This window comes from Amyelois transitella, chromosome 6 (assembly GCF_032362555.1).
Source record: "Amyelois transitella isolate CPQ chromosome 6, ilAmyTran1.1, whole genome shotgun sequence".
Taxonomy (NCBI): domain Eukaryota; kingdom Metazoa; phylum Arthropoda; class Insecta; order Lepidoptera; family Pyralidae; genus Amyelois; species Amyelois transitella.
Genome location: NC_083509.1, coordinates 3,413,308 through 3,439,079, shown reverse-complemented (window position 1 = coordinate 3,439,079; position 25,772 = coordinate 3,413,308). Strand labels below are relative to the sequence as shown.

The 25,772-nt window shown below is 33.5% G+C and overlaps 2 protein-coding genes across 4 annotated transcripts; both read right to left on the bottom strand.

The window, feature by feature from the left end:
- Positions 1-1,700: 1,700 nt before the first annotated feature.
- Positions 1,701-10,916, bottom strand: LOC106134569 (trimethyllysine dioxygenase, mitochondrial). Its single transcript, XM_013334653.2, has 8 exons — positions 10,818-10,916; positions 10,560-10,659; positions 9,963-10,075; positions 9,126-9,346; positions 7,406-7,581; positions 2,872-3,099; positions 2,173-2,306; positions 1,701-1,837 (listed from the first exon to the last, which is right to left on the bottom strand). The coding sequence occupies exons 1-8, from the start codon at positions 10,825-10,827 to the stop codon at positions 1,701-1,703; spliced, it is 1,119 nt and encodes a 372-aa protein (XP_013190107.2). The 5' UTR covers positions 10,828-10,916.
- Positions 10,917-21,811: 10,895 nt separating this feature from the next.
- LOC106134596 (carboxypeptidase Q) lies at positions 21,812-25,772 on the bottom strand. 3 transcript variants are annotated; one of them, XM_013334691.2, is made up of 3 exons: positions 25,536-25,772; positions 23,748-23,877; positions 21,812-23,207 (listed from the first exon to the last, which is right to left on the bottom strand). In XM_013334691.2, the coding sequence occupies exons 1-3, from the start codon at positions 25,724-25,726 to the stop codon at positions 22,113-22,115; spliced, it is 1,416 nt and encodes a 471-aa protein (XP_013190145.2). In that variant the 5' UTR covers positions 25,727-25,772; the 3' UTR covers positions 21,812-22,112. The 3 variants fall into 3 exon arrangements, with proteins under 3 accessions (XP_013190145.2, XP_013190143.2, XP_060800628.1); XM_013334689.2 differs by lacking the exon at positions 25,536-25,772 and adding an exon at positions 24,414-24,644; XM_060944645.1 differs by lacking the exon at positions 25,536-25,772 and adding an exon at positions 24,400-24,540.

The window sequence follows — 25,772 nt, the reverse complement described above, 5'->3', positions numbered from 1 at the left end:
TGTTATCCAATCTCTAACTTTTATGACCTGATGGAAACAAGACGGAACTAAAATAGAATTAAATGCATATTTCAATACATTTTATCAAATGGAACGTTATAAACAAATCTTAGATTACTATAAATCAAATTATTCGTCAGCATAACAGACAAACAGAATTGATATTTACTATCAGAGTATTAAACCATAAAATGTAATGCATTATTTCCGCTATTTAAATAATGAAGGCAGCTAACGTATTACCTTATTTCAGTTATCTATTACTCTTGAATGATGCTCGCCAAAATTACCTTTTTTACCTCGAACCATCCTCGGACCCACGTCATCTGGATCCCTCAAATATTTCCAGTGATGTATGACAGGTGCCTTTAGTTGCAAACAATCATTACGTTCCTTCTGTCGCAGTTGGGTAAAAACTTTCTATTAAAACAAAACGAAGGAAGAGTTTTACTCCCTTTTACCTTAATAATTCTCTTTTTATTAAAAAAAAGAAAAAAAGGACCGAAGAAGTATGCAGGGACCGGGGCTAATTCAAGTAATCGTAGGAAATATGTAGTCTCTACCTACCCCATAAACAGGCACTATTTTGTGTATATTCCCTGTATTCTTACCAAAGAGAACTGACATAAAGTATGTCAGTTCTTTTTCGGTGTCTATATCCACTTTCTAATAAATCATTTTTCATATCCAAACCTAAACCTTTCCAATTTTAGTGTAGTTCAATGTTCGTTAGAATAAATACCAAGAACAGTTCCCAAATACCATGGACTACAATACTACATTCACTAAAGAAATATGGAACGATATATCAATACTTTTCTTGATTTATCGACATCCCTCCAGATTTATGAGACAATTGTACCGATTGTCGGAAATCCACAGAAAACCTATTACTTTTCAGGAATTACGGCAAAAATATCGATATATTTCTGCTATATTTTATGTTTTTACTGTTTTAACATCTTTTCATAAAACTTCACAGTTAACTCGACATGATAATATTCAGTGTAAAGAAGTAAAAGAAACTTAATTCTACAAAGTGAAGATAAAACAATAAAATTAATATTTAATACTTTGGCTTCCACACAAAAAGGTGATAATAAGAGTTTTTTTTTTTTCAAATATACAACGGAACAGTTCTTGCGTGTGTCCGAATCACACCTAGCCAGTGTTTTAATTTAAAATTTAATCTGAAAATTAAGATCTTATTTATTTGCCGTGTCTAGCACTAAGTCATATCCAAGAAAAGTCACATGCACATTTTTGTTAGTAGGTACTCTTTTTTCCGAAGTGCACTTTTTGCGTCAGACCCTACCGCAACAGCTTTACAGATTCAATACTTCATTAACATTATTTTTGTGTTAAAAAAAGGAAACTAAATTTAATTTAATATTGTATTTAACACATTTGAAATCAAGGAACCTCTAAATTATTAACGAGTTTTTCGGAAGGACAGCAAAAAAAAAATAGTCATGATTAGATTAATTTAACAACAAAAATTTTCATTTATATACGCATTGTTTTTATTAACCCTTAATTTCAAAAGAATATCAGTTTGCAAATTATTTGGGCCTACGTCCTTATTTGAGTTTTAGTTAAAGTTAATAATTCGGAAGGGAGTCTAATTCCAAGGCTGAAAAATTAATCGGAATACGTTATTAAAAAAATCTATTTATTCAATTATTTTTATACAATTTCTATCATTCAATAAGTCTAAGTGTGCGTGCTTTGTCCAGCCAATCAGATCGCGACACGTAGCAACCGGAGAGCACTCTATGCCCAGAGAACCCAGTCCGGCCGTGTAACACTCGGAAATTATCCATCGCCATTACTGTGCCTGTTAAATACATTTTTTTTTTAGTTTACTCTTTTGAAAAAGAAAAGCTTTATTATCGTCGCCTCTTATGTATTTATGTTGAATGTTTAAAAACAGTTTGCATTAAAGATTGTTGTTAAAAAAATTATTAAATCAACTCCAAATAGGTCTTATCTTCTGTTTTTTTAACAATTTTATATTCAATAACTTTCGAGCGAAACAATTAGACCTGTCTACCCGCCAATCATCATATTTTATGTGTATGAGTATTATTCCGTAACAAAATTTATTTTCTATTAAGTCTTCTTTATTTTGCGTTTTATTTTGTAAGTTAGCTTTGTAAATCCGATACCAACCTGGAATCAACTTGAATTTCCATTGATTGGCTGGGTCCTGATAGTACCGCGCCAAGTTCCTCAGGGAGCGATAGTAAGACCGACATTGTTTGCTATCAGCAAATGCCATGGGTGCCCGATCATATACATTGAACCTAAAATAATATATAAGAATTTATTTACGTAATTAGAGATTCCAGGAAATTCATACCGGTCTGGTGGTGAAAATAAAAAATAGTGATTGTTTTTTACAATCACTCAAGAGAAAACTTTACAATTTTTTAGAATCTATTATAACTGATAGGCTAGCAACTTACTTTTACTATTTCTGAATCTTAAAGCCATCACTGCACCATCTACCTAAATGTACCTAGTCTTATATCTATTAGCTCAAGTTATACCATAAGAGATGAGGTCGTAAAATGTGTGTGACAATCCATAACGAATCTCATAATAAGATGTTTTTGATGGGATGAAGAAAGTTGGAAAATTTGAATACATTCAATATCAATTTGCTAAAAAAATAAGGTCTTAAGTGGTACACGCGGGTTCAAATAACACTTATTCACGATTACCTTGAAAGTCAAGTTCAAAACCTCACTTTATCACTACGGACTACCCCTCACCAGTCTACCTCACTAAAACCCCTCTGACGCTGCCTTCGTGCCATTTATAAGGCAACACGGAATCGCTATTCATTCTATCTCACTTAAACCTCACCTTATCTGCTCCAACTTATTTGTATCTGAATTAACTCTAATAACCGGCGCACAATACTTCTGATGATGTCCCTCCTCTATATATTCCGCTTCCACGTGGAACTTGGTCAGAAAGTCGTAGTCCTCAGGAGAGGCTTCTTTCATCTTTAGGGCCCCATAAAATCCATCCACGAGAATTGTTTCACCTCCGATCCCGTTCGAATGCTCAAGGCAATGTAGAATTTGAAGCCTGAAAATAAAACAGAAAATGTTAAAAAAGTGCCAAGGCGTCAAAGGGTAATCAGTTGAGTAGATAATCTAAATGTATAAATAATAACCCTGATTAAAAGATCTTATTATGCCCCCAGTCATAGATGTACCAGTTTATTATGTATGTTTAACTTTAAACTGAAACTTACAGCGTGGTATTTTACATTAAGTTAATTTACTTATACGTAAGAGAAGTAGAAGAATTTCTTTAAATTTGATAAAACCTTTCGACAAAAAAACTGTTTAGCTGCTATACTTAATTGTTTGGGCTGTTAAATTATAAAATCAGTAAGTAGAAATATTGATCGAAATCGACGTGATTGGCACGGTACATATACATATGTATAGTAAATATTTTCAATGCGGAGTACGTCTATCCGCTTTTACGGTAAAACCGCTACATTTTGATGAAATTTGATTTTAATAAAAATAAGCCTTATATTTATTTGATAGCTCTTTCAAATGTCAATAGACTATTTTTGATGTATTTAGCATTTTATTAAAACCAAGTATAAAATAATAAAAAAGTAGATCAAGGGATGCCAATGTGAAATTCTAAAAGCCATTCCAATCAAAACACCAGCTTAAACACGGTATTATGAATCTGAAGTCTCGAAAGATACTTTCGCTCTTCCGAAAATAAACCTATTCCAGCAAATTGAAAAGCGGGTACCCGTGGCGGGCCTATAAATATTATATCAGTCTAAATAACCATGAAATCCTATAATAATATCAAACGATTCACAGCACATAACTCAGAGTGGCAATTAGCGACTTAAAATGCTACTTAATTTGCATTTCATAAATTTTATGGACCTAAATTAGTATGATCTCCAGTTTTACGACGCCGTCATTACAAGATTGACAAATCCAATTTTATTAAAGACTTGATAAGTACAAGACAATCTAATTTTATAGACTTCCTTTACGGGATCGCGTCCGGTAATATTTCTCAGATGACTCATAAATTTTCCTAATTTTTGTTCTATAAAATGGGTCATTGCTTATGGATGCTATTTCGTGCGATGTCTATAAGAATCTGTTCGAACGAATTTCACAAATATGTGTTATTTAGTCAAATTACACATAAAACGGTGACTTTAGTATACTTTATTAATAGTACCTGGCGACCGAGGGGTGAAACATTATTGGGAGAGGCGGTCTTACGAAATGTGACCACACAAGTCAGGTCAGGTCATCATGCATTTTTGAGTTGTGCTATTTGCTTCATAAATGTCTATATAAACTTTGCCGCATCGCCTCGAACCAGATCAACTTTCCTTCTTATTTTTGAAAGCTAGCTCTTTTCAGAAGTGTTGCACTGCCCGTCCTCAATTCTCCTTTTTCAGTGAAGGTTATTTTTTGTCGTAGAGCTCAGAGCTTTAAAATTCGACAACTTTATCCGCCCTTTTGTATTCCTGTCGCACAAAGGATACCTTTTTACGGTTATTCCTACGAGCTTTACAGTTGGTTTTCGCAACGTCTCTTACATCTAAAAAATCTAGGCTTTATATCTCAGTAAAGTTACACAAGTTGTTTCCTTCGAAACTCGCGAGATCCTGAATTTCAATTACAATTTTTTCTTTGTGGTTCACCCATTTCCAATCGGAAGCAATTTGCCAAAGGGCAATAATACGATTACTAACGTGGAACCATTTTTCCCCGACCCTATTGAATTGCGACTGGCGAATTGGTGATTGTTCAAGTACGCAACAAGAAAGGAAACGCAAAATGCTAAGTCGTGAACAAAATCGCTAAATAGAATTTAAAAGCAACCGGCAAACGAAAGCTTTTCCGAATAGGCTCTGAAATAATAATGACCGAGGATCCCTGTTGAAGTGGGTCCCAGTTAGACGGCCCTTGAAAAAATAACTACCTTCATTATTGTTCAAATCAAAATGGTCTTATTTTTTATAACCAAGCACCAAGCCTCTAAAATTTTCTCTGTATAATCTGTAGTAGAGTGGTTTAGGCGCCTGATTAGCAAGCGAGAGACACCACGTTTGAATTCAACGCCAATGGCTTTTTCAGTCACGCAGTTTTGCTCGTAGGAAAATTAATTGTTAGGTAAGCGATGATACTTCGATGAGAGATGACGAAGCCTGCACATTGCAAAAAAATATGTTAACATTATAGAATCTGGGCATATCATCAATTTATAATATTAACAAGGTGACGGCCGTTTTGGAAATCAAGAAAAGTATAGAAAATCTGCGTCTCACTAAAACGAAAAAAACACTCCTGTCTGCAATAATAAAATCGAATGTCAACGTCAAGAGCTTTTGTCAAGAGCTTAATGCGTGCATGTCAGTAAACCCCTATGTGAAGTTAAGCAACGAGATTTTCCTCCCAGCCATAGCCTCCCGGTCGTATAGACATTAACTCTTAAGCGATTCCTTTTAGTATTCCTCCAATAGCACCCACAGTACTTAAAATATTCGTCTTGGGCCTCAGTGTCACAAAATAACCATTTGCAAAGAAAGCACTTTACGCGTATATCTTCGGATAATGTGTCACAAAGATAAACTCTTTAAATAACAGATAATATTTCTTGACATTTCATCATAAAATGTATCAGCAGACTTCGTCATGTACTCACAGAATGCGTATTCTATTTTATTTTTTTGCTTACACCGCGCCGCACTCGGCGAAATCAGTAATGGCACAATAATTATTTTACTTCTCTGCCTCTTCACGTTTTTGGCTGAAGCGAGGGCGAATACGACTTATTTTTGTTTTGTTTTTTAAAAACTTAAAAAGGATTTCGTCGCTCGCAAATCTTTGGAACAGAAAAAGGAATGGTTGAGTTGTTCACTCGTGCGGAAGGAATGAGGGGAGGCGACGGCTGAAATGTAAATACAACGAGCACTGGCCATTTCGAGGAATTGCTAGAGTTTCACAATATTGCAGTAGGTCTGTGCTGTCCAGAAAGTGAAAACTTTACTTTCTTTTTGTGGTTGGCATCTTTTAGATGAAGATCTTCCTCTTTGTATCGCACGAATTGTGACGATCTTCTGTTCGTGACACCGTGAGATAATGTGCAGTGCATTATTTAGAAAATATAAAGGCTTGCCAAAAAAACAAATTACATAACAATAATATGTAAAGTCTATATAATATTTTATGCCCTAGCAAAGTATATAATACCCTGTTGTAGAAATTTGCCATGAAACTGTAAACTCTAAACGGGTCCCCAGGGATTTATCAAGACCGTACCAGAGAAGAGTGTAATCTCCGCAGATTTATGTCCAGGCTAGGCGAAGTAATTTGTTTGATGCAACAATACCATATTCTAGATACTCACTTAATCAACAATTACGTTTTATAAATGTCTAATTATTGCTTGTGCCCCCTAAAATGATTAGATATATTTATTTTATCGGCTTTTTTTATATCAAACTTATTTGGTGCGAAGACGCAGACAATTACAATCAATTAATCAGAAGTAGGTCGTAAAGGTAAATTTTATTACCCAGCCCATTTAATATTAATATTATTGCCAAAAGGTACAACTCGTCTAAAAGTGTAATTAGGTACATTCTTTTGATGAGAAAAGTTATCGTATTTGGTAGATGGATAAGGGTTAAGGAAGTAATTAAGTTGATTGGGATCACGGAGCCACGGCTATGAAAATAGGATGTCATAATTATCATCACCTCTATATTGCTATTAATCAATAATATTCTGTTTACGCATACAAATATCACATATTTATCCCTTACAGATTAAATAGAACGAAGTAAATGAGCGTCGGGGGTCGAACGGTTAAGGTAGCCGAATTAAAAGCATGATGCACGTTTCAAATTGTATCGTGATGGATACTAATGACACTTTTCTGGGTTATGAACAATACTTTGATTGCTAAACGTGGCTGTCACAGTGAGAGAAAATATTATGAGAAAACCTGTACATTGAAGCAGCTTGATTTATGTTAGGTTGTCAGGTTCGCAAAAATTGAGTCAAACGGGAGTCGCTTCATGTAAAAACCTGCCATACCCAATTCAGGACTATCAATCAATCAATCAAATATTTTTATTTTCTCTCAAATATCAAGCAGTAAATACATATCATAGGTAAGAATATGAGAAACTGGTGTCTGAACTAAGCAAATGCTTGTATCTCAGAAAACCCACTTGTGGTTAACATAACTCATGGTATCTCAATGTTCAATCTCATATGTAAACAAAAATTATTCATCAACTAACTAACTATGCTCACAGGCATCCTCTTTTTACAGGCATGGCAGCAACCGGGAGAAATGCAAAACTTTAAGTTTGACGACTTACCCCGCTGCTTCAGTAAAATACGTGTTATCATTATGTACAGCCAGCGGTATGTTCGTGTAGGCGGTATCGGCGTGGTCGGCCCTGGTGGTGAACTCCCACATACCTCCAAAGAGCGTATGCTGAATTCCGCCAAGAGCCTCGCAAACTACTTGTGTTGCGCTTGTTGTTGGTTCAACCTGAAAATTTTCGCACGCATAATACGTCGATATCCCTTTGTGGATGAAACAAAAGAAGCATGCAGGGATCGTGGCAAGTGGAATGGTTCTCTGCCTACCCCTCCGGGAAAGTGTTTACGTTTGTATCTTTCAGTTGTAACAGGACTTGATGGCTTCTTCTGCGAGGTATTCAAAATGTAATGAGAATGATACCAAGGTTAAATTAACCTTAAAAATATCTTAAATTTCATTATGTTTATCTATTTTAATTTGCCTCATATAAATCAGACACATACAGTAATATAAGTTAATTTACGTAGCGTTGTACCAAATGATGAAAAATATTCTTTTACATACGAACTCTTGAAATATAAAATTAACTTTCAGCTAACTTTATAATAATTGAAAAAATAAACAAGACTTATGTTTGATAATTCAATCTAATTAGGTACACTTTTCCCAAATTAATTGAATTCTACATGATTAATTTCGTAATTACCCAATATGTGGCGAGACTAAGATTTGTCTGGTTGCTAAAATTTACTCATACCGTCCATAAGTTTATAATTAAATAACTCGAGATTAAATATTGTACGCTTTTATATTATATTAAGAACATAATTGTTCAAAATAAATACTACCACAACTATGTTAAAGAATGACTAGTTTTGTTCTAGGTTTCTTTTCCATTCACTTAATGCTCATGCACATGTACTCATTACATAAATAAACCATTAGTTTTCAGCAAAATTTAATATTTTTGCCTTTATTATTCCAAAATCCCACGAAGCGTACTGCTTCGTGGATCATGGAAATCTGTATTTACAAAGACACATACTGAATGATTAACCATGGTACAATAGGTTAGCTAGTAAAATATACACATAGAATCATGCTCTTGCCACAATCCTTGCATACTTCTCTTGCTTTAACCACACACATCACTGTTTTCATGTAGGTTAAAAAAATCAATAAACAAATAGTTTTCACAAACAGATAAATGGAAACCCGTAAACACACGCCACATGAACTGAATTGGAAAACCTGTTAGTTCGGAAGTTATGCAGCAAATTGAACGCCATCAAACAGTAGTGAGTTTGCATCTGTTCACCTGCGGCGCTGCTTTTGAACAGATTTTGTCTGTGGAATTTCAATTGTCTGCCATTTGGCGGTTGCATTTCTAATTATTATTTTCTTAGCTTCATTTATTATACTATTTGTCTCGAGTACCAGGACTCAGCTACAACCACGATCCAAAAAATTACAGGTAGCGATGCTCAACTATTGCGTCTCATTTCACTTTTCTGACATCTCACTAGATACCTTCCACTTTTACATATTACGAGAGAAAAATTATTCATGCAGAATATACGCAGTCATCTAGGCATCCAATCATCCATTAGGATATACATACAATGATATCCTTTCCCAGAAAGGTAGGCAGAGCTTTTCCACTGGCCACTGTCACCATTTTCCTCATGCAAACTCGTCCTCTTGGTACTCTTGACCTGATTGAAATTGGGAAATACATATCTAAATAAAATTGTGATTTATTTATTACATACCCCGTCAATTAAGGCAACGCCGTAGTCTAGAAGATTCTGGAACACTATCCTGGCTCCATCCACAGATCCAAGAAACTTTTCAACTGGTATTTTAGTCAACTTTTGAACTACTTCTGGACCATTCCATAAAACAGGTTTTAGTGTTCGCCTCTCATTCCACTCGTCGTAATCAAATTGTGATAGAAATTTTATATCATATACCGATTGGTGTCCGTCTTCCCCTTAAAAAACAAACAAAAAAAAATTAAATTATTTAAAATATGCTCTAGTGGGAATTTCCAAGAAAAGCACAGACTTTAGTGGAACTGATTCTTGTGAATGTTGGCACAGAGACAGCAAGGAACTTGGCTTCCTTTTAAATTTTTTAATTATAATTTTATATAGGTAGTGCGGTACGAAGCCCGACACTGAAGATCCGATTTTATAAACAGTAAGTAATATAAAATTTTATTATGTATCAACAACAACAAAATAACCACGTATCTCGTTTGCGTTGTTCATTTTATTTCACTAACCCGGCCGCCATAAAACTCCTTATACATTAATCCTATTAATAACTCGTTTTCTGAACGTTAAAAATAACAAAGCTTTGATATTTATATTTTTAACAGGTATTCGTGAAACTGTAACAGACGGAAACAGACTTACGCATTCATAATATTAGTATGGATATAGTATGCATTATTGGATAAACATTAAAATAAATAAATATATACGGAACAAATTACACGGATGAGATACTAATTCGACGATACAATTTTTTTTTAATTACTTATTCAGATAAAATTTCTCTCATGTTTTCTCATGATGTCCTATCCGGGATTCGAACATACGTACATTTAACATACAGGTTGGACTCCTTGCTGCTTGCTGACACAATTTTGGACTCAGGAATGTCCAGGATATGCTGTGCTCGCTGGAATGTACTCTCGTGATAACACGATGTACACCTGACAAACATTATTCATATGTAAGGTTACTCACCATCTTTATTTTATTGCCGATTATTCACAACTTGAAGAAATATAGACACATAAACCTGACTATTGAAAGGAAGTTCAAGAAATTTTTAGGACAATTACAAGATGAGAAATGGCCATATAAACTGAAATTTCAATAAATAAAATGGGTTAGACCTAGTTTAGTTTAATCGGTGTAGACCATAAACAAAGTATAATACTACAAACAATTATTATTCTCAGAGCCACAAAATATAGGACAGCGATAAATTGGTTGTGAGGTCAACACACCATTACCACTGAAAGGATTTTGCTGGATTGTATTTAAATTATTTTAACAACGGTTATACATCCTCATCTTCAAATTAATGGGTCCCAATCTGCACAAAACTGCTATAAATACAAATAACTGTACCATTGACACACTTGCGTAAATAAAAGCACATATAACATCAGTCATAATCCATCAACTTACCTACAGTGATCTCGCAGCCAGCAGTCTTCAAATTGCAGACATTTTCCACCTCTGAGAAATAGCTTTAGTCCACTTTCTAAAACTTTCACTTCTTCTATACCTAGTCACAAAGTCAAAAATTAAATTAAAAAAAAAACATATAACAAAAATTTTTACTAATTTTATTTTTGTTTATTTTATGATATTTTATTGAAATGAACCCTAATAGGATTCAAAGTATTCTTAAGCTACAGAACTTGAAATATCAATAATAATTACCAGCTGTCATGGTTTAATTTAAAATTATAATTTTACTACTATTATTTAACCGATCACTATTGTGTAATCGACGGCTGAGATAATTTAACTGGCATTGTGTTAATACAAACACTCAAAGTTCAAATTGATAAGTGAAGCATATATTCAAATTATTAATTAGATAATATCTATTTAATGAGTGACTCGATGCATTAACATTATCCTCTTGGCGTTTGCCCCGATTTCATCCATTCTAGGGAAGAGCTCCGGGTCATTTTTAACCATTATTTATTTTCAAAGTGTTTACAGCCATTCTCTCTCTCATACATTAATAATATTTTTGCATTCATACGAACGTTTGTCCGCTTGACGAGAAAACACGTGACTTGTTATAATTCATATATCTTTTCTAATAACAACAGCTGTAATAATGATAGTTTTAGTGAGTTATAACTAAGCATCCTGCAGTAGTTGGGTCAAGAAAAGTAATATATCATACTAAGGTGCCGACGTCCATATAAATATTTAGCAAGTTTTATCATAAACATGTTTTGGCAAAGTAACTAGATAGTTCGGAACATTCCATGAAACGTATCACAAAACTTTGCCTTAACGGGACACACAGTCTAAAGAAACATGGCAACAATGCAAAAAACATTGTATTACATAAGCGTTTTGTTACTAAAGTAACCGTTTTGCTAAGATAAAGGCATTTTTGGTGAACTTTGACGTTCAATAAAGTTAATTGTAAAAATGACTTCCATTGGTAGGGCAGGGAAAAAGTTAAATAGATATACACAATCTAACCTATAAACGCCGCAAAACAGACAAACATTTCAACGTCTTCCCGACCGTTTATTTTGTAGGTATAATATAGGAGTTGATACTTAAATCTACTTGTGCCCAAGAAACAAGTACTCTTCACTGCACATTGTTACAGAAACTATAAAACTTAGTTTATCATCCTATATACGTATCTCGTTAATTATAATTAAATATATCGTAATATCGTATATGATATTCTATCTTCCGCCTACTAACTAACCTAACTACTATACTAACCTTTTAATAATTTGTTAACAGAGAGATTTTTAACATGTTCGACAAACTTAATTCCCGTGTGCCACAAAATTGGGACATCTGGGCAACTCGTAATGCGGCTCGGGAACATGGTAGAAGGGATCATACTTTTGGGTCTTTGCCATTTTATCCCTTTCTATTTTTCGTCATATTACGCACTCCTTGATTATGCCTCCCTGGCATTCTGCCAATTGTGTGGTTGTTTCTTTATCCTCTAAATATAAAAAAAGGTGACTGACCATGTTATGTATGAAGTTCCATAAAGTTAAAATAGTGCTACCAATTGCTTGAATTTATTGAGTAGAGGAGGATAGAATTTACCATACATCGTCAAATAGTCAGATTTATTGCCGATTCCAAGATAGTCTATATGCTGATATTATTTTTTCTTCAGACAAGACCCATGTTATATTATATTTCCCGTTCTTAAAAAACCATAATAGTACCCAAGCGTAGCTGCTATGATAGCTACGCAAAATTGAAAGCAGACATGACGGAGAATTTTCATATCAGTTTATATTTGAATGGAATGAAATACTTAAGAAATAAGAATATATTACGCAAAAACTCAACATAACACTCAATATTAAGCAACAACTCATTCATTCAAAATAAATTCATTCATTCAAAAACCATAAGCCAGATTCTGTCCATGTATTTTGGATAAAGACTGGAAAAACTTCAACTTCTATATTTTCTTTCTAACTCCCAGAACTGTAAGTGCTTGGACAGTGAGTAATTCAGAAATGTAAAAAGAAAACATATGCATTAAATAATACTTATTAATGCGCTCAATTCCCGACTGTAAGTTTAAATTTTTAAAGCAGCGAAGTTAAGATATTGCAAAGACAGAAATAGCGAAAATATTCATCCCTATTCAGAATGCAATTGGTGGATTGGTATTAAACGATTTCTCATTCTTGAGCGTGTTCGGTGCATTCAAACGCTTGCAGATTTATTTCCAGTGCCTCCGTTAGATTAAAAGAAGCAATTTATATGGCGAGTAAATCTTTTAGCTGGGAATTCGCTCTTACCAAAAATAGAATGATGAATCTTCTTTAAAACTAGCTAAACGTGGCCTTTAGTTCCTGTGAGTCCTACTGGCCAGTGTGAATGATATAGATATCTTCAATTCGCACGAAACAGACCATTGCGACGATTAAGCTTAAATTTGAAATACAAATAATTTAAAACTTTCGCTCTTGACTCCAAAACCAAAAGGTTTGCAATGCCCGCATCGGTCGACCACTGCTGAACTACAATTACAAATTAGGGAAGTATATTTGTAATTTTACTAGAGAGCTTTAATGAATATATTCATTCTAAATATCACCTAAACTGATTTAAAGATAAAAATAAATATGTAATATCAAAACACATAAAAAATATTATGTATTTGATACAATTATTATGGTTTAAAAATGATCCTATCAATTAAACCTATGTATGTACTAATTGGGTGCATATAATTCCGCGCGGTTTATAACAGAAGCAATATCGTAGAGGTTAAACCCATGTACAAAAGGGTAAGGTTGCAAAGGACCCATTTAAACTATTGTTGGAATAAAAATTGAAGTATATTTTTAATACAAAGTTACCTATTCCTTATAGGAAAATATCTTTATAATTGTCCATCAAAAATTAAATAACAAGTCGTAACTAAAATAACCATTTATCTCTAATAAATATTCAGCAAAACTGGACATGTAGTAATTGGCAGAGCAGAATTAAAGCTTAATTAAAAGTAAATTTACGAGGAGACAACTAGAAACTGCATGCAACCGCCGCCTGGCCGCTGACATTAAAACTACATCACTTCTTTTAAACCATATGGGTAAGTTACACTTACGCGGACTACATACTTTGAAGAGTAAGAATATTATCTAGTATACAATATATAAATTTAATAATGTTTGAAATAACAAAGGACAAGTTCAAGCGTAGTAGTGGTCAACCTCAAGTTTTCAATTTGACCCTGAATATGAAATTCTACATAAATACTCAAGAGAATTACTTGTACAGTATGGTTACCATGTGAAGTAGAGCGAGTCTTTTTTTATTAAACAAATGTTCAGAGGATCTCCATAAGCCAGTATTTTTTAATTAAACGAATTCGTAGAATACTTTTAATTTTTCAACATAAAATTCTTTTTTATTAATTTTTATGGTAGGGATTCTGATTTTCGAAAACAATTCACAAGCTGTGATAAATTGACGTGCCGGTATGAATTTATCTAGTGAATTTTTGAGTAGGTACAACTTGCGTGGTAACGTTTTTTTGTTGATTAGGTATAAGCTCTCTTACAAAATCATTTCCTATGTCGATAAAATGAAACACTACACTAAATTCCAAAGGTCCGAACATATTAGGATAAATTAAAATAGTAAACCTTATTATATGAGAGTCGGTCTTATATCCTCGCGCCGTGACAAACACGCTGACCTACGTTTTAGCTTATCCCGTCACGTGTCGCTTTAATCCCTTCCTTACTAGTTTCGTCCTTTAGGTCCAATCCAATATATTGACAAGGTTTTGGCGATGTAACATCATAATATTTTTTTTATAAATTATGTAGCAACACAACACTATACGCGCCTTTAAATCATTTATGAATAAATAGACAGGTATGTCAAACATGACTAAAATTTGAATCAAAATTGCCACTTTTTACTCAATCGCACTCTAGCAATCCGTATTGTTCATAATTAGATATGAAAAGCCTTTGAATATAATTTATTTTTATATCTATACAGATCACCCCAAAATATTACAAGAAGGAAAATCATGATTATCTCAGTAACACGACCATTCAGTTTTAGTGCCACCTGTCATATGTGCGTAACCAATTTCATAAACAACGAGGGGTTGAACAGAGTGCACTTCAGAAAGACAATGTTTAAAATCTCGTACGTCTTTTGAGATAGATTAATGGTACATGATCAAAGTATCGATTTATTATCTACCTTCTCGAATTTGTCCAATTTACAAAGTGGGTTTGCAAGGGCATCCGGTATCTAGGGATTCAGTTTCAATTTATTACGCGGCCGTTTTATCGCGATAACACAATATATCCCCGTAAACGAGGAAAAGATTTTGTGCAGATAAATCGTTTGATCTCATACAATATATATAGTGACCGAAGATCTGAAGATGGTTGATAGTGATGCATTGAATGTACTACTTAAGATGATGTTACTTTTTCAAATATAAACTTTCTTGGAAAAATATTTAATGTGCAGACATTCGATTTTTACTGTCTCATTATCGATATCGATATCTATATTGATCGATATGGATACGATGACACGGAGAAATATTTCAATAGTTGTCTGTATCTTTCAGAAATTAAATACATACTTACTTTAATGTAACATTGATTTAAATTGATTTATAATTTTGTATTGTTACAGTTGGATAGGAAACTTAATTCCCTTCAGAAAGCGATGGATAATAACTTAAAGAAATATTTTTTAACAACTCTTTATTATTTCTTTCCAACTATAACAAAACCTTTATTTGTCAAACATATTTATTGTTCAAAATATATTTATTGGCATAAACATAACTTAAACTAGTGATACCTTTTCTTTATTTTGTTTGTTTCATATGTGGATCTTTAACAAACAAACCCCTTTTATGGACTCGAAGACCAATAGTTATGGATCTTTTGCCTGTATTTTCTCTTGTTCAGATTCCATTAACCAACTTAGATTAACCTGGGATTTGTTTATACGATACGAGTACGAAAATGGTTTTTTCATGCCTTGGCAACTTTAGGAAATAATTATATGTACAACTATAGTACGCACGCGGCTCCGTACGCGTTTACCAAAATGATTTTTATCATTAATTTTCGTTTTCTGGAATTTGGGAAATCCGCTTTCAGTTTAATTTATCCCTAATCAATATATCAATAAACAACCTGCATATCAAATAAATTACAAATCTCTAGAACCAGCAGTTTAATGTCGAAAATCAGTCAACCAATGTCATAAAACCATGTATAGCTTATCAAAGTAAAATATTAAAACGTATTGTTCGTTTCAATTCCACTAAAGTTAATTTACTATATAAAGAAGGCATTTCTGTAGTATGAAATATATATATTAAAATCAATATATATATAAATGATTTGTCGTCAAGTAGCGAAAGTGTGGTACCCGGCACCAATACAAAAAAGAATAGGACCACTCCATCTCTTTCCCATGGATGTCGTAAAAGGCGACTAAGGGATAGGCTTACAAACTTGGGATTCTCTTTTAGGAGATGGGCTAGCAACCTGTCACTATTTGAATCTCAATTCTATCATTAAGCCGGATAGCTGAACGTGGCCATTCGTCTTTTCAAGACTGTTGGCTCTGTCTACCCCGCAAAGGATATAGACGTGACCATATGTATATGTATATAGCGAAAGAAATAAGTTCAAATACATCAATTTATAAAGGTATAAAAGCCGATACACTGTTCTTAAGGTTATAATCGTATTATAACTTTTACTTTATTATTAACTCTCAATACTGAGGGAAAACATCAGAAGCGGCAGAACATTAATGAACTGAAGTTGTGTATTAAAATAAAGTAAAACTTCGCCCTGTAGAAACCTGACCCAAACAAAACAGAAAGTTGGGACTTCGAATCAATATGCGAAAATTTGGCCCGGCGGAGGTCATTACCTAATGAGAATTAGTGGCTATATAATTGTATTTATATACTTAATAATGCCGTTATGGTGAATTATGACATGTTGAAGTGACTTACAAGCAATTCTCGACTTACGAAGAGAGAGATTCTCATTAGAGAATAATTTATTTTATGAACCATATAACAACCAAACTAAGTAACACTTGTGCATTCAGATCGGAGCCAAATATCGTCGCTTCCTATACACGTCTCGCCTGCAGAGGTAGAGAGCTATCAAAGTGCGCAACTTCAGGAATAACTTCTACTTCAATCCGAGCTAGTTCCAATAAATAGTTCTTTGCAAGCAGCGAGCTCCCTAAACTTGCATTCTAAATTCAAACTTGGTATTACAGATCTATCCAATTTGGAATTGAATCAGAATAAATTTTGTGTAAGTATAAATTAAAAGTTTTGTGCGAATGCCGGAAAATAAATCATTTGTTTTCAGGGGTTTTGTCTTTATTTGAATTTTGTCTTGTGAATTGCACCATTGTAGATTAGGTACACCATATTACTTTAACGATAACCAAATTTCACCAAGTCTTAACTCTGGTTAATGGAAATTTGTTTTACATCGAATAATTTTTTCATACCATTACCGCCTTTTTTATTCCGTTTAATTTAATTCTGACATTAACTAGATACTGACTATAACCCTACTGTAACCAATGTTATATTTCAACACGAATATGACCGTTGGTTACCATACATAGTAATATATGGTCCAACTATAAAATCAGAATAATACTAGGTACTTATTTTTTCTAAAAATCTCTGAATGGCAATTCCATGTTTTATTACTCATATAACCTTTAGAATCCGTTTTAATTGCTCAATTAAGCAGAACCGACGACCTTGCTCTTTAAGTGATCCTGGAAGCACGTTTGAAATACCTTGATTAGGGTGTAATTAAAGAGTGTATTTTGGTAATTGACAGTAAGATGGCACATGAATACTAATATTTTAATTTATTTAGCGTCGGTGTTATACTGTGCCACGTTCAGCTGAATGACCTAATGATAGAATTAAGTAATAATCCATTAATAATAAACAATTCCCCACCAGATGTTTCATAAGAGTGTGATGTATATTCCTTGATTGTCTTCCTTTACATAAACTTACTCCCATCTGACCTCCGCAACCTTTACAGGTATATCTAACCCATATCGGATCATTGTTAAATGATCAATGTTTTTTGATATATCAGGTTATTTTTATTACAGACCATATTCACAAATAACTTCCCCTCTTTCAAAGGTATAAATTTTATTGTACTTACGCAAACGTGATCGGAAATTGAATTTTGTTTGTATGTGAACCATTACTTATTATTTTCATATATGTACATGGTACAGGTACATGGGTATCTATTGACTGAGTGAAATTAACAATGCGTAACTCATACTGCTAGGTCTCGTGATTGAAATTTGGCATGTAAATTCTTATGTGGCCTAGAGGTATACTAAGACAGGATTTCCCAAAAAACCCACGGGAACGAAAATTAACGAGATTTTTCATTTGATGCTGGTGGTGTTGCGGGCGCACTCTAGTTAAAATATACTTAAGCTAGTAACACGCTGCTTGTTAATTCTCTAAGAGCGCACCCTTTCTTGACTCCCCAAAAAATCTCTTTAGTTCTGAAGATTTAGAATACCAAATATATCAAACTAATGGACGAAAGGCGAACGTATGTTACCTGGTAATCACGAGATCGCGAAGCAGGTGCTGTAAACGGCTCGCCACTTAGATATTAGACAAATAATTTATGACATTTGCGTCCACTTACCTATGTGAGTTATTCTTAAAAACGTTAAAAAAAATGTCATTTGAACTTCATTCACCTTTATATTTATATTATGTCAAATCAAAAACACAACCATCCTATCCCAGAGGGGTAGGCAGAGAATCCATTTACACGATCTCTTCACACTCCTTTTATTGTATCTGATCCAAGATTGTGATCATAATAATGGGAGTCCATCTGACAGGTTAACAGGAGAAGCCAGCTTGAATTACCTAGCTGTTGCCTGTGCCAGTCTGATCCAGTTTGAAACATTTGTTACTCAAATTTTTCCTGAAAAAGCAGGTTTCCTCACAATGGTCCCTCGCCATACGAGCACCGGTTAGCATTCATATTTTAATGAACCGTCAACAGCAGAATAACTTGGCTACGCTGATCATATAAACCTAAACCACAGATGGTCAGCTTTCTCTACAGTTGGCTGTACGTAACTTTGCTAAAGCGTAAATTATTTTATCTCGAAGCCCTTTATCAACTGTGACAATTTAATATCGCAACCTCAACAGCTTAATGAATAATTTTAAGGTAATTCTTGTCTCTCGGGGAGAAATTATCGCCGGCACGTTTTCGCAATGGCCTTACTAATTAAGGTGTTCATTTGTTTTATTGCAGGAATTTCATATACACACATATATGCGGTTTTTTTAAATATTTATATGAAATTCCAATTTTTCAATTCTATCATCAAGACAAGAATGTTGGCTCTGTATACCGCGCAAGGGATATAGAATTGATTATATGTACCAATATGTGTAATGTATCAATACATGTTTTAAGGCACATAATTGTAAAAGTTTTCAAAGTACAACACTAAAAAAGAGCAATTTCACCGGGACGGTCGTCTCTGCCCACCTTTCCATTTAACTTTGCGTTTACATTTACTTACGTTGACACTTAGTGTGGGTTAGTGCCTCAGGTTAGTGCCGCTGAAATAGGTTTACGCCAACACTAGAGGACTTTATGGTACGTTACACCTACTCATGATTACGCTCAGTTTTTCAGCTCAAAAAATGTTGACGTTGCATTAAAATTTTTAGTTACAGATATATTTTTTATTACGGACAGAATGTTAGGTGGTCGCATAAAAAAAAACAAAATAAAACATCGCAAAAGCAGGTTAGTGCGTTTCTTTAACAGCTGACTAAATTAATTGAAATTGTATTATTTTTCCTAATGGTAAAACTTCCTAAAATGAAATGCGGTTAACAAAAATATGACACTTCTATCATGCTAAAACTGAATCCTGATTATTGTGTTTTGATAATGAAAGAAAGAAAATTGTAAACCATCTATGTACTTGAAAATAATACGAACGTTACAAATAAATACTTCTATTATTATATAAATGCAAAAGCCTCTGCATGTTACGCTTTCATTAATAAACCAAATTGATGAAATATTTTATAGATGTAGTTAATTATCCGTGGTCAAATATAGGCCACTTTTCTTGAAATTCCCACTAGAGAGGATATCAATCATATTCTGAATTGAAAATTTCCTCCCAATTAAGAATATGAAAAATTGCTTGTCATTTTGTCTCGATGTCTCCAATGAATTCTTCAGCTCAAATTAAATCGGAACTCGTTAATTCTATTACAACTTAAAGTTTGGTTAAAATCAATTTGGTATTCTAAATACTTAATATTGATTATTAAATATGCTGATCATCGTTAAATTATTACCGAAGTTTCCAAGACAGGGTTTTATCTCTATGAACATTCTGAGAGCTTCAAATAAAAAATATCAATTCTAGACTTGGTTCCAGGAAACTTTTAATTAACTTTTGCTCTCGTCTTTGACAATCGAATTATAGTTTTGTACGAATCGATTTCTAGAATACTTTAAAAAAGTGTAGTATCTTTTTCTATTGCATGTTTATTAGCTTTCCCTGTGATTAACTTTTAAAATCTGCATTGGAAGCCAGCACATACTACAAATATATTACACTGGTCAACACGATTCTGGTTTCCTTCATTTTTTTCTCTCTTATTGGTTATTTCTATGGTCCTGACTATGAAAAAAATACTGTGAGATTGCCAACAGCTTTACTTTTTGAAATATACAGTTTCATAATTTCGACCAAATAAAGACAAAAAACTAATACATATTTCAACAAAATATCTATTAAACACTATCAAATGATCTTTTATATGATTTTCTTGCATGAACGACGTTAGGTAGATCTCGTTTCAAACTCCAGCAGTAGTCCGCCATCATATGTGAGTCCCATCTTCCCTGATATCGCCCTTCCATTGTCCGAAGATCTTGGTGAAATCTTTCACCCTGCTCCTCACTAAAATCACCCAAATTTTCAGAAAATAGGTCATTTAATTCTTTCTGATTGAATGGTTGAGGTTCTGAAAGGTTGAATTTGTAGTCTGGATCAGAATCTTCACTTGATATATTTCGTTCATTTCGTTCGGATTCACAAATATTTGGATCATCAGAAGATTTAGATGTGCTGGGTTGTACCTCTCGTGATCTTAATTGAGGTCGTTGAGCAGAAGCTAAGTTGGGATAAGGCCACTTACTTCGATTTCCAGGATTGATTCCGTTTATTTTCACAACGCAAAAGTAGCAGTCGTTATGATGGTTTTGAGGTTCTCGCCAAATCATTGGTGTTTCGAACATTGTTCCATCTCTTTTTCCACTGGACCACAACCGTAGACATACTACACACTTCTGGCAAACAATATGAGGAACCCATGGCTTGTCCTGATTACACAATTTTATTTTAAAATACTGATGATACGCAGTTTTCACAAAGTCCGATATAGGTTTTCGATATCTTTTAAATACATATTCACCACAAATATAGCAAATACAATCTGGATTAAGCAGACAACATCTTCTTGAGGAAGCCATATCGAAACCGACAGCAAAATGTGTTCTAGTACCCGAAAAAAAACGAAAATCTAAATAAAAATATCAAGTGAGGGTAGTTAGCTATAACTCAAAAACAAAAGCTGTTAGAGAAAATGGCTGCCGTATTTGATAAATACGCGTCAATTTAAAACAGAAACAAAAAAAATCTCATAGGAAACAACCAACTTTATTCTTTTTGTTGACCAGTGTTATGTCAGCATGGAAGTAAAGTATTCCGGCGTAAAGTAATATAGAAGAAGCTTGACGACAGACGACATTATTTATGACTTTTATCACTGACTTTATCACTGACCATATTGCCAGTAAAGGGGTTTTCTAGCTTTTATTGAATATATCTTTAGAAATATTACCATTCAAAAAGGGATATAACAAGGCCCTACGGTCGGGAGATAAAAATGATCCGTTGATAAAGGAAAAGTATATTGATAGGTATTCTTTTCTTTACTATTCTGCATTGAGTGAAATAAATTGACAATTCTTTAACCTACTTTTATAATTAAAATAGAATTGCCTTTTTTGGATAGGTATTTAAAAACAGTCCAATGTTGCCAAAAAAAAATCCAGAACGAATATAAGCATCATCATATATTTTCAACAAGATGCCTCTTACAGATACAAGTAACAAAACTAAGCATTAAAAACTTATTATTAGTACTGTTTACATTTTATTACATCACATCAAATAAATTGAAACTTAAGAAAAACACTTGAAAACCTTTGGACTGTATCCTCGAACGAATATTCAAATAATTTGTATGTATCGTTTTGTGAGGAAGCGCTTATATTTGATATACCAATCATCAATCATTAGTTATACTAAATTAATTATACTAATTAGTATACAAAATATGTTATAAACTTACATATTTTATCGAGGAATATCTACAGAAAGATCAGCAATTATGTATGCTACAGCTGTCCAAAAAGCAGCTCCTAAATCTAACTCGTGTTCATTTTCTACAGTTATGGTATCTCCTTCAGTGTGGTGAAACCAGAAATATTTCTCATTTGCATTATATAAACTTGCACCAGGAATTCCAGTATTTACGAGAACAGCTATATCTGAACCAGGACTATCATTTTCAACCAAAGTTGATGCATTAATTGATTGGAAAAGTTTCAGGATCTCAGCAATCATACAGCGAGCCTCCTGACTTCCCGCTACCTCCAAGCCAAGCGGTGCGAATGTGCCTTCATCGGATTCCATTATGAAATTAATATTATCACTCTCATTTCTATGTCTTTCTTCGTATGCATAAGCACCTATTAAACCTAATTCTTCTGCAGTCCAGAATATAGACCGGATGGTCCTCTTTGGTCGTAGATTTAACCGATGAAGAATCACGGGAACTGCCCAACTAATAAACAAACCACCGCCATCATCCATAGCACCTTGGCCAACATCCCAACTGTCTATATGACCAGAAACAATCACAAGCTTCTCGGGATATTGTATTCCTTTGTAATCAACTAAAGTATTTCTTGATACTTTATTAGTTTCATAAGTTGATTGCATTTGTATATTTAACACTACTTTTTCACCTCTCTCATACATTCTGTTTATTAAATCAGCGTCTTCAATTGTGATAGCTGCTGTTGGGATCTTTGTGACATTTTCTCCATAGTTTTGCGCGCCAGTGTGAGGAGAATTGATGGAAAAAGGTGCAACTGATCGAACTAAAGATGCAACAGCGCCCTTTTGAGCAGCTCTAGTTGCTCCTTGAGTTCTATACACTGTAGTTTCTCCGTATTTTGTGAAAATTGCATTAAAAAGTACAATTTTCCCTTTTATGTTATTTTCTTCTTGGCTTTCGAGTTCATCAAAACTTTTGACTACCACAACTTCCGCTGTTATTCCTTCAGGTGGTGTGCTAACACTTCTTCCAAGACCTAGAACTGCAATGTTTTTATGTCTTGGTTCATGCATAGTTATTTTTTCCTCGCCTCTTTCCCAAAGCGGTACCTGAAATCAATTTAATATAAGTAATTTATTGAGATAATATAAAAGGAGATCAGGTTAGAGTGTTAATACTTTCTAGCGGATAAAACGTACTTTTAAAATTATATTGATAGTAAAATGGGTCGATTCAAGTTAAATACTTGAATCAAACTATCAAGTTATACTTAAAGTAGCAAGAAATAATTTAGTTGATTACAAAGGGATAAAATATCTCGAGAAGCTTGTGATTGTTTTTACTTGAAATTTTCGTAATCTGATTATTTATTGTATTGTTATCTAATTATATCAATATATTTATTGTAACTGATTAATGGAATATAAATGTTTTGTTAAGATTTTTGGTCTTTTACAATGTAAATATAATTTTTTAATTGCAAAAAGATATTATATAAACTCCTAGTATTATTACGAAATATTATTAGGAATTACTTGTGATTTATGTTATCAAACAGCATCAATGTTTTTTCAGTAGTTCTGGGGAATTAAACTCTTTAATGTGTGATCTCTCATCGAACGCTAAATTGATATTTTTAAACTATTTACCTGCACTTCTTCTGTCACAACATTATTGATATCTTCATCGCGAGTTAACTGGATCATGTAGTCAATCGAATTTTCAAGGGACTCAGTTCCCGAAGGTCGCGGCCCAAACTTGTCCACGAATTTAGCCAATCTGAAAAACAAACTCCACTTTAGTTTAAAGATAAGCTCGTTATTTTATAACACAACATTTTTTGCACGGCAACCTGTAATTATGACATTTGTTTTGCCTTCGACCTCACTTTCCAAGTAATTTAACTCTATGAAATATTTACCCTCAACACGAAAAATTTGCATTAGATGTAGAAACACCCATTTGTTACATAATGTCGTTTTATTTGTAACATGTTTTTCAATATTATTTATAACTCTTACGTAATTGCTCATGCTCTTGCACCAGACACTAAAAGAAGACCTGATATGGTGCATTGAATTTTAGAAAGTAATGTAAATTTAAATAACCACACTTAAAGTATACCTCAGCGTAAAGCATCAGAAAATGAATTTGATTATCTGTGAATGCCAAAATAGTTTTGTTAACCAGGAAGCTACTTCCAATAATATCGTATAAGCTATTGAAAACCCTCAAATCACATGCTTATATGAAGCCTTATACACACAAAACAAAAATGGAATTTTATCAAATAACCCGCACTTTTCGTTACTCACTCATCATACGTCTGACCCTTAAAATCCCCTTCGATTACGTATTGTAATATTTCGTTGACGACATCATCATAAGCCGCAATTTCTTTTATCAACTCTTCTGTTAAGACGTTGCTACATTCTTCTGTATTCTTTGGCAAAGACGCCCCTATTCCATAATTTATTACGATAAGATTCAAAAACGCGCAGATGTAGATGTTCATTTTCACTACTTGGATATATTTCAATAACGCACTCCTTTTTGTAGAGTGTGTATATCTTATCGCAACATCTCGAGATTGTCAGCTGTCGAAGATGTCTATATCCATTCACCCGAACGATATTTGATAGCAACGTAATGCTGAGGATTTAAGATATACACTCTGGAGATAAAGCCAGTTATGGAGTTTAAAAACATGTCCTTTGTTATAATATATAAAAGTAATAACACATTGATTCGTTTTTTATTTAACCTAGCTACCAATTTTATAAAGAAGTTATTTTCAATTTTGTAAAAACAATTTAGAATAAAAAAAAATTCGGTACTTTATTTTAGACTACTCAATCGCAGCCCGTGAATATCGTAAAAGGCGACTAAGGCAATAAAGCATATTTACCTAGTGCAATTTCCCATTCCACCCTGACTGTTAACAAGGGTACCCTGACCAGTTTGAATATTATTATTACCCATATATACATTTTTCGTGTATACTTTCCGGCACTTTAGAATAAATCCACTCCATATCTTTCGTATAGATGTCGTAAAAGGCGACTAAGGAATAGGATTATAAACTTGGGATTCCTCTTCGGGCTAGCAACCTGTTACTATTTGAATCTTGATTAAACGCCATATAGATGAACGTGGCCTCAGTCTCTTCAAATTTATTAGCTCTGTCTAACCCGAAAGTTATATAGTCGTAACTATATTTATGTATGTATATATGTATACATATAATTATGCAAATATGTTTACCTAAGTTTTAACATATTTTTCTCATATTGAGAGTATCGCCCTCGTGGTATAACCACTTATGAATCGGACACCTTAACCACTAACCCAATACTTATATGACGCTCAATTTATCTCCATTCGTTAACAATCAGTCCAAATGTTTATATAATATTAAAAAGTCGTTATTTACTCACTCATTATAAGTTCTCCCTTTAAAAGGACCCGTAGAGTAATCCAATATATCTTGTACAACTTCTTTATACGACGCAATTTCGTTGTACAAATCGCTGGAATAATCCTTGCACTTGATTTCCGAGTAACTTTTTTTCTTCGGTATACATTTCACTTCGTAAACAAGGAACAATAAGTACATTATGACACGCATGTTTATCTGAATACACAGAATGCGTCTCGTCTCAGTATGCGGCGAT

Bases quoted from the DNA above. Each gene is read 5' to 3' on its own strand.
- LOC106134569 (XM_013334653.2), bottom strand. The intron at 10,076-10,559 runs GTAAGTTGATGG...AATGTTTGTCAG, and splicing joins TGGCTGCGAGATCACTGTAG to GTGTACATCGTGTTATCACG. The intron at 1,838-2,172 runs GTTGGTATCGGA...TGTATTTAACAG, and splicing joins GAAATTCAAGTTGATTCCAG to GCACAGTAATGGCGATGGAT.
- LOC106134596 (XM_013334689.2), bottom strand. From the start codon at position 24,613: ATGAACATCTACATCTGCGCGTTTTTGAATCTTATCGTAATAAATTAT. The intron at 23,878-24,413 runs GTGAGTAACGAA...TTTGTTTTTCAG, and splicing joins AAGGGTCAGACGTATGATGA to ATTGGCTAAATTCGTGGACA. The intron at 23,208-23,747 runs GTAAATAGTTTA...AATTGATTTCAG, and splicing joins TTGTGACAGAAGAAGTGCAG to GTACCGCTTTGGGAAAGAGG.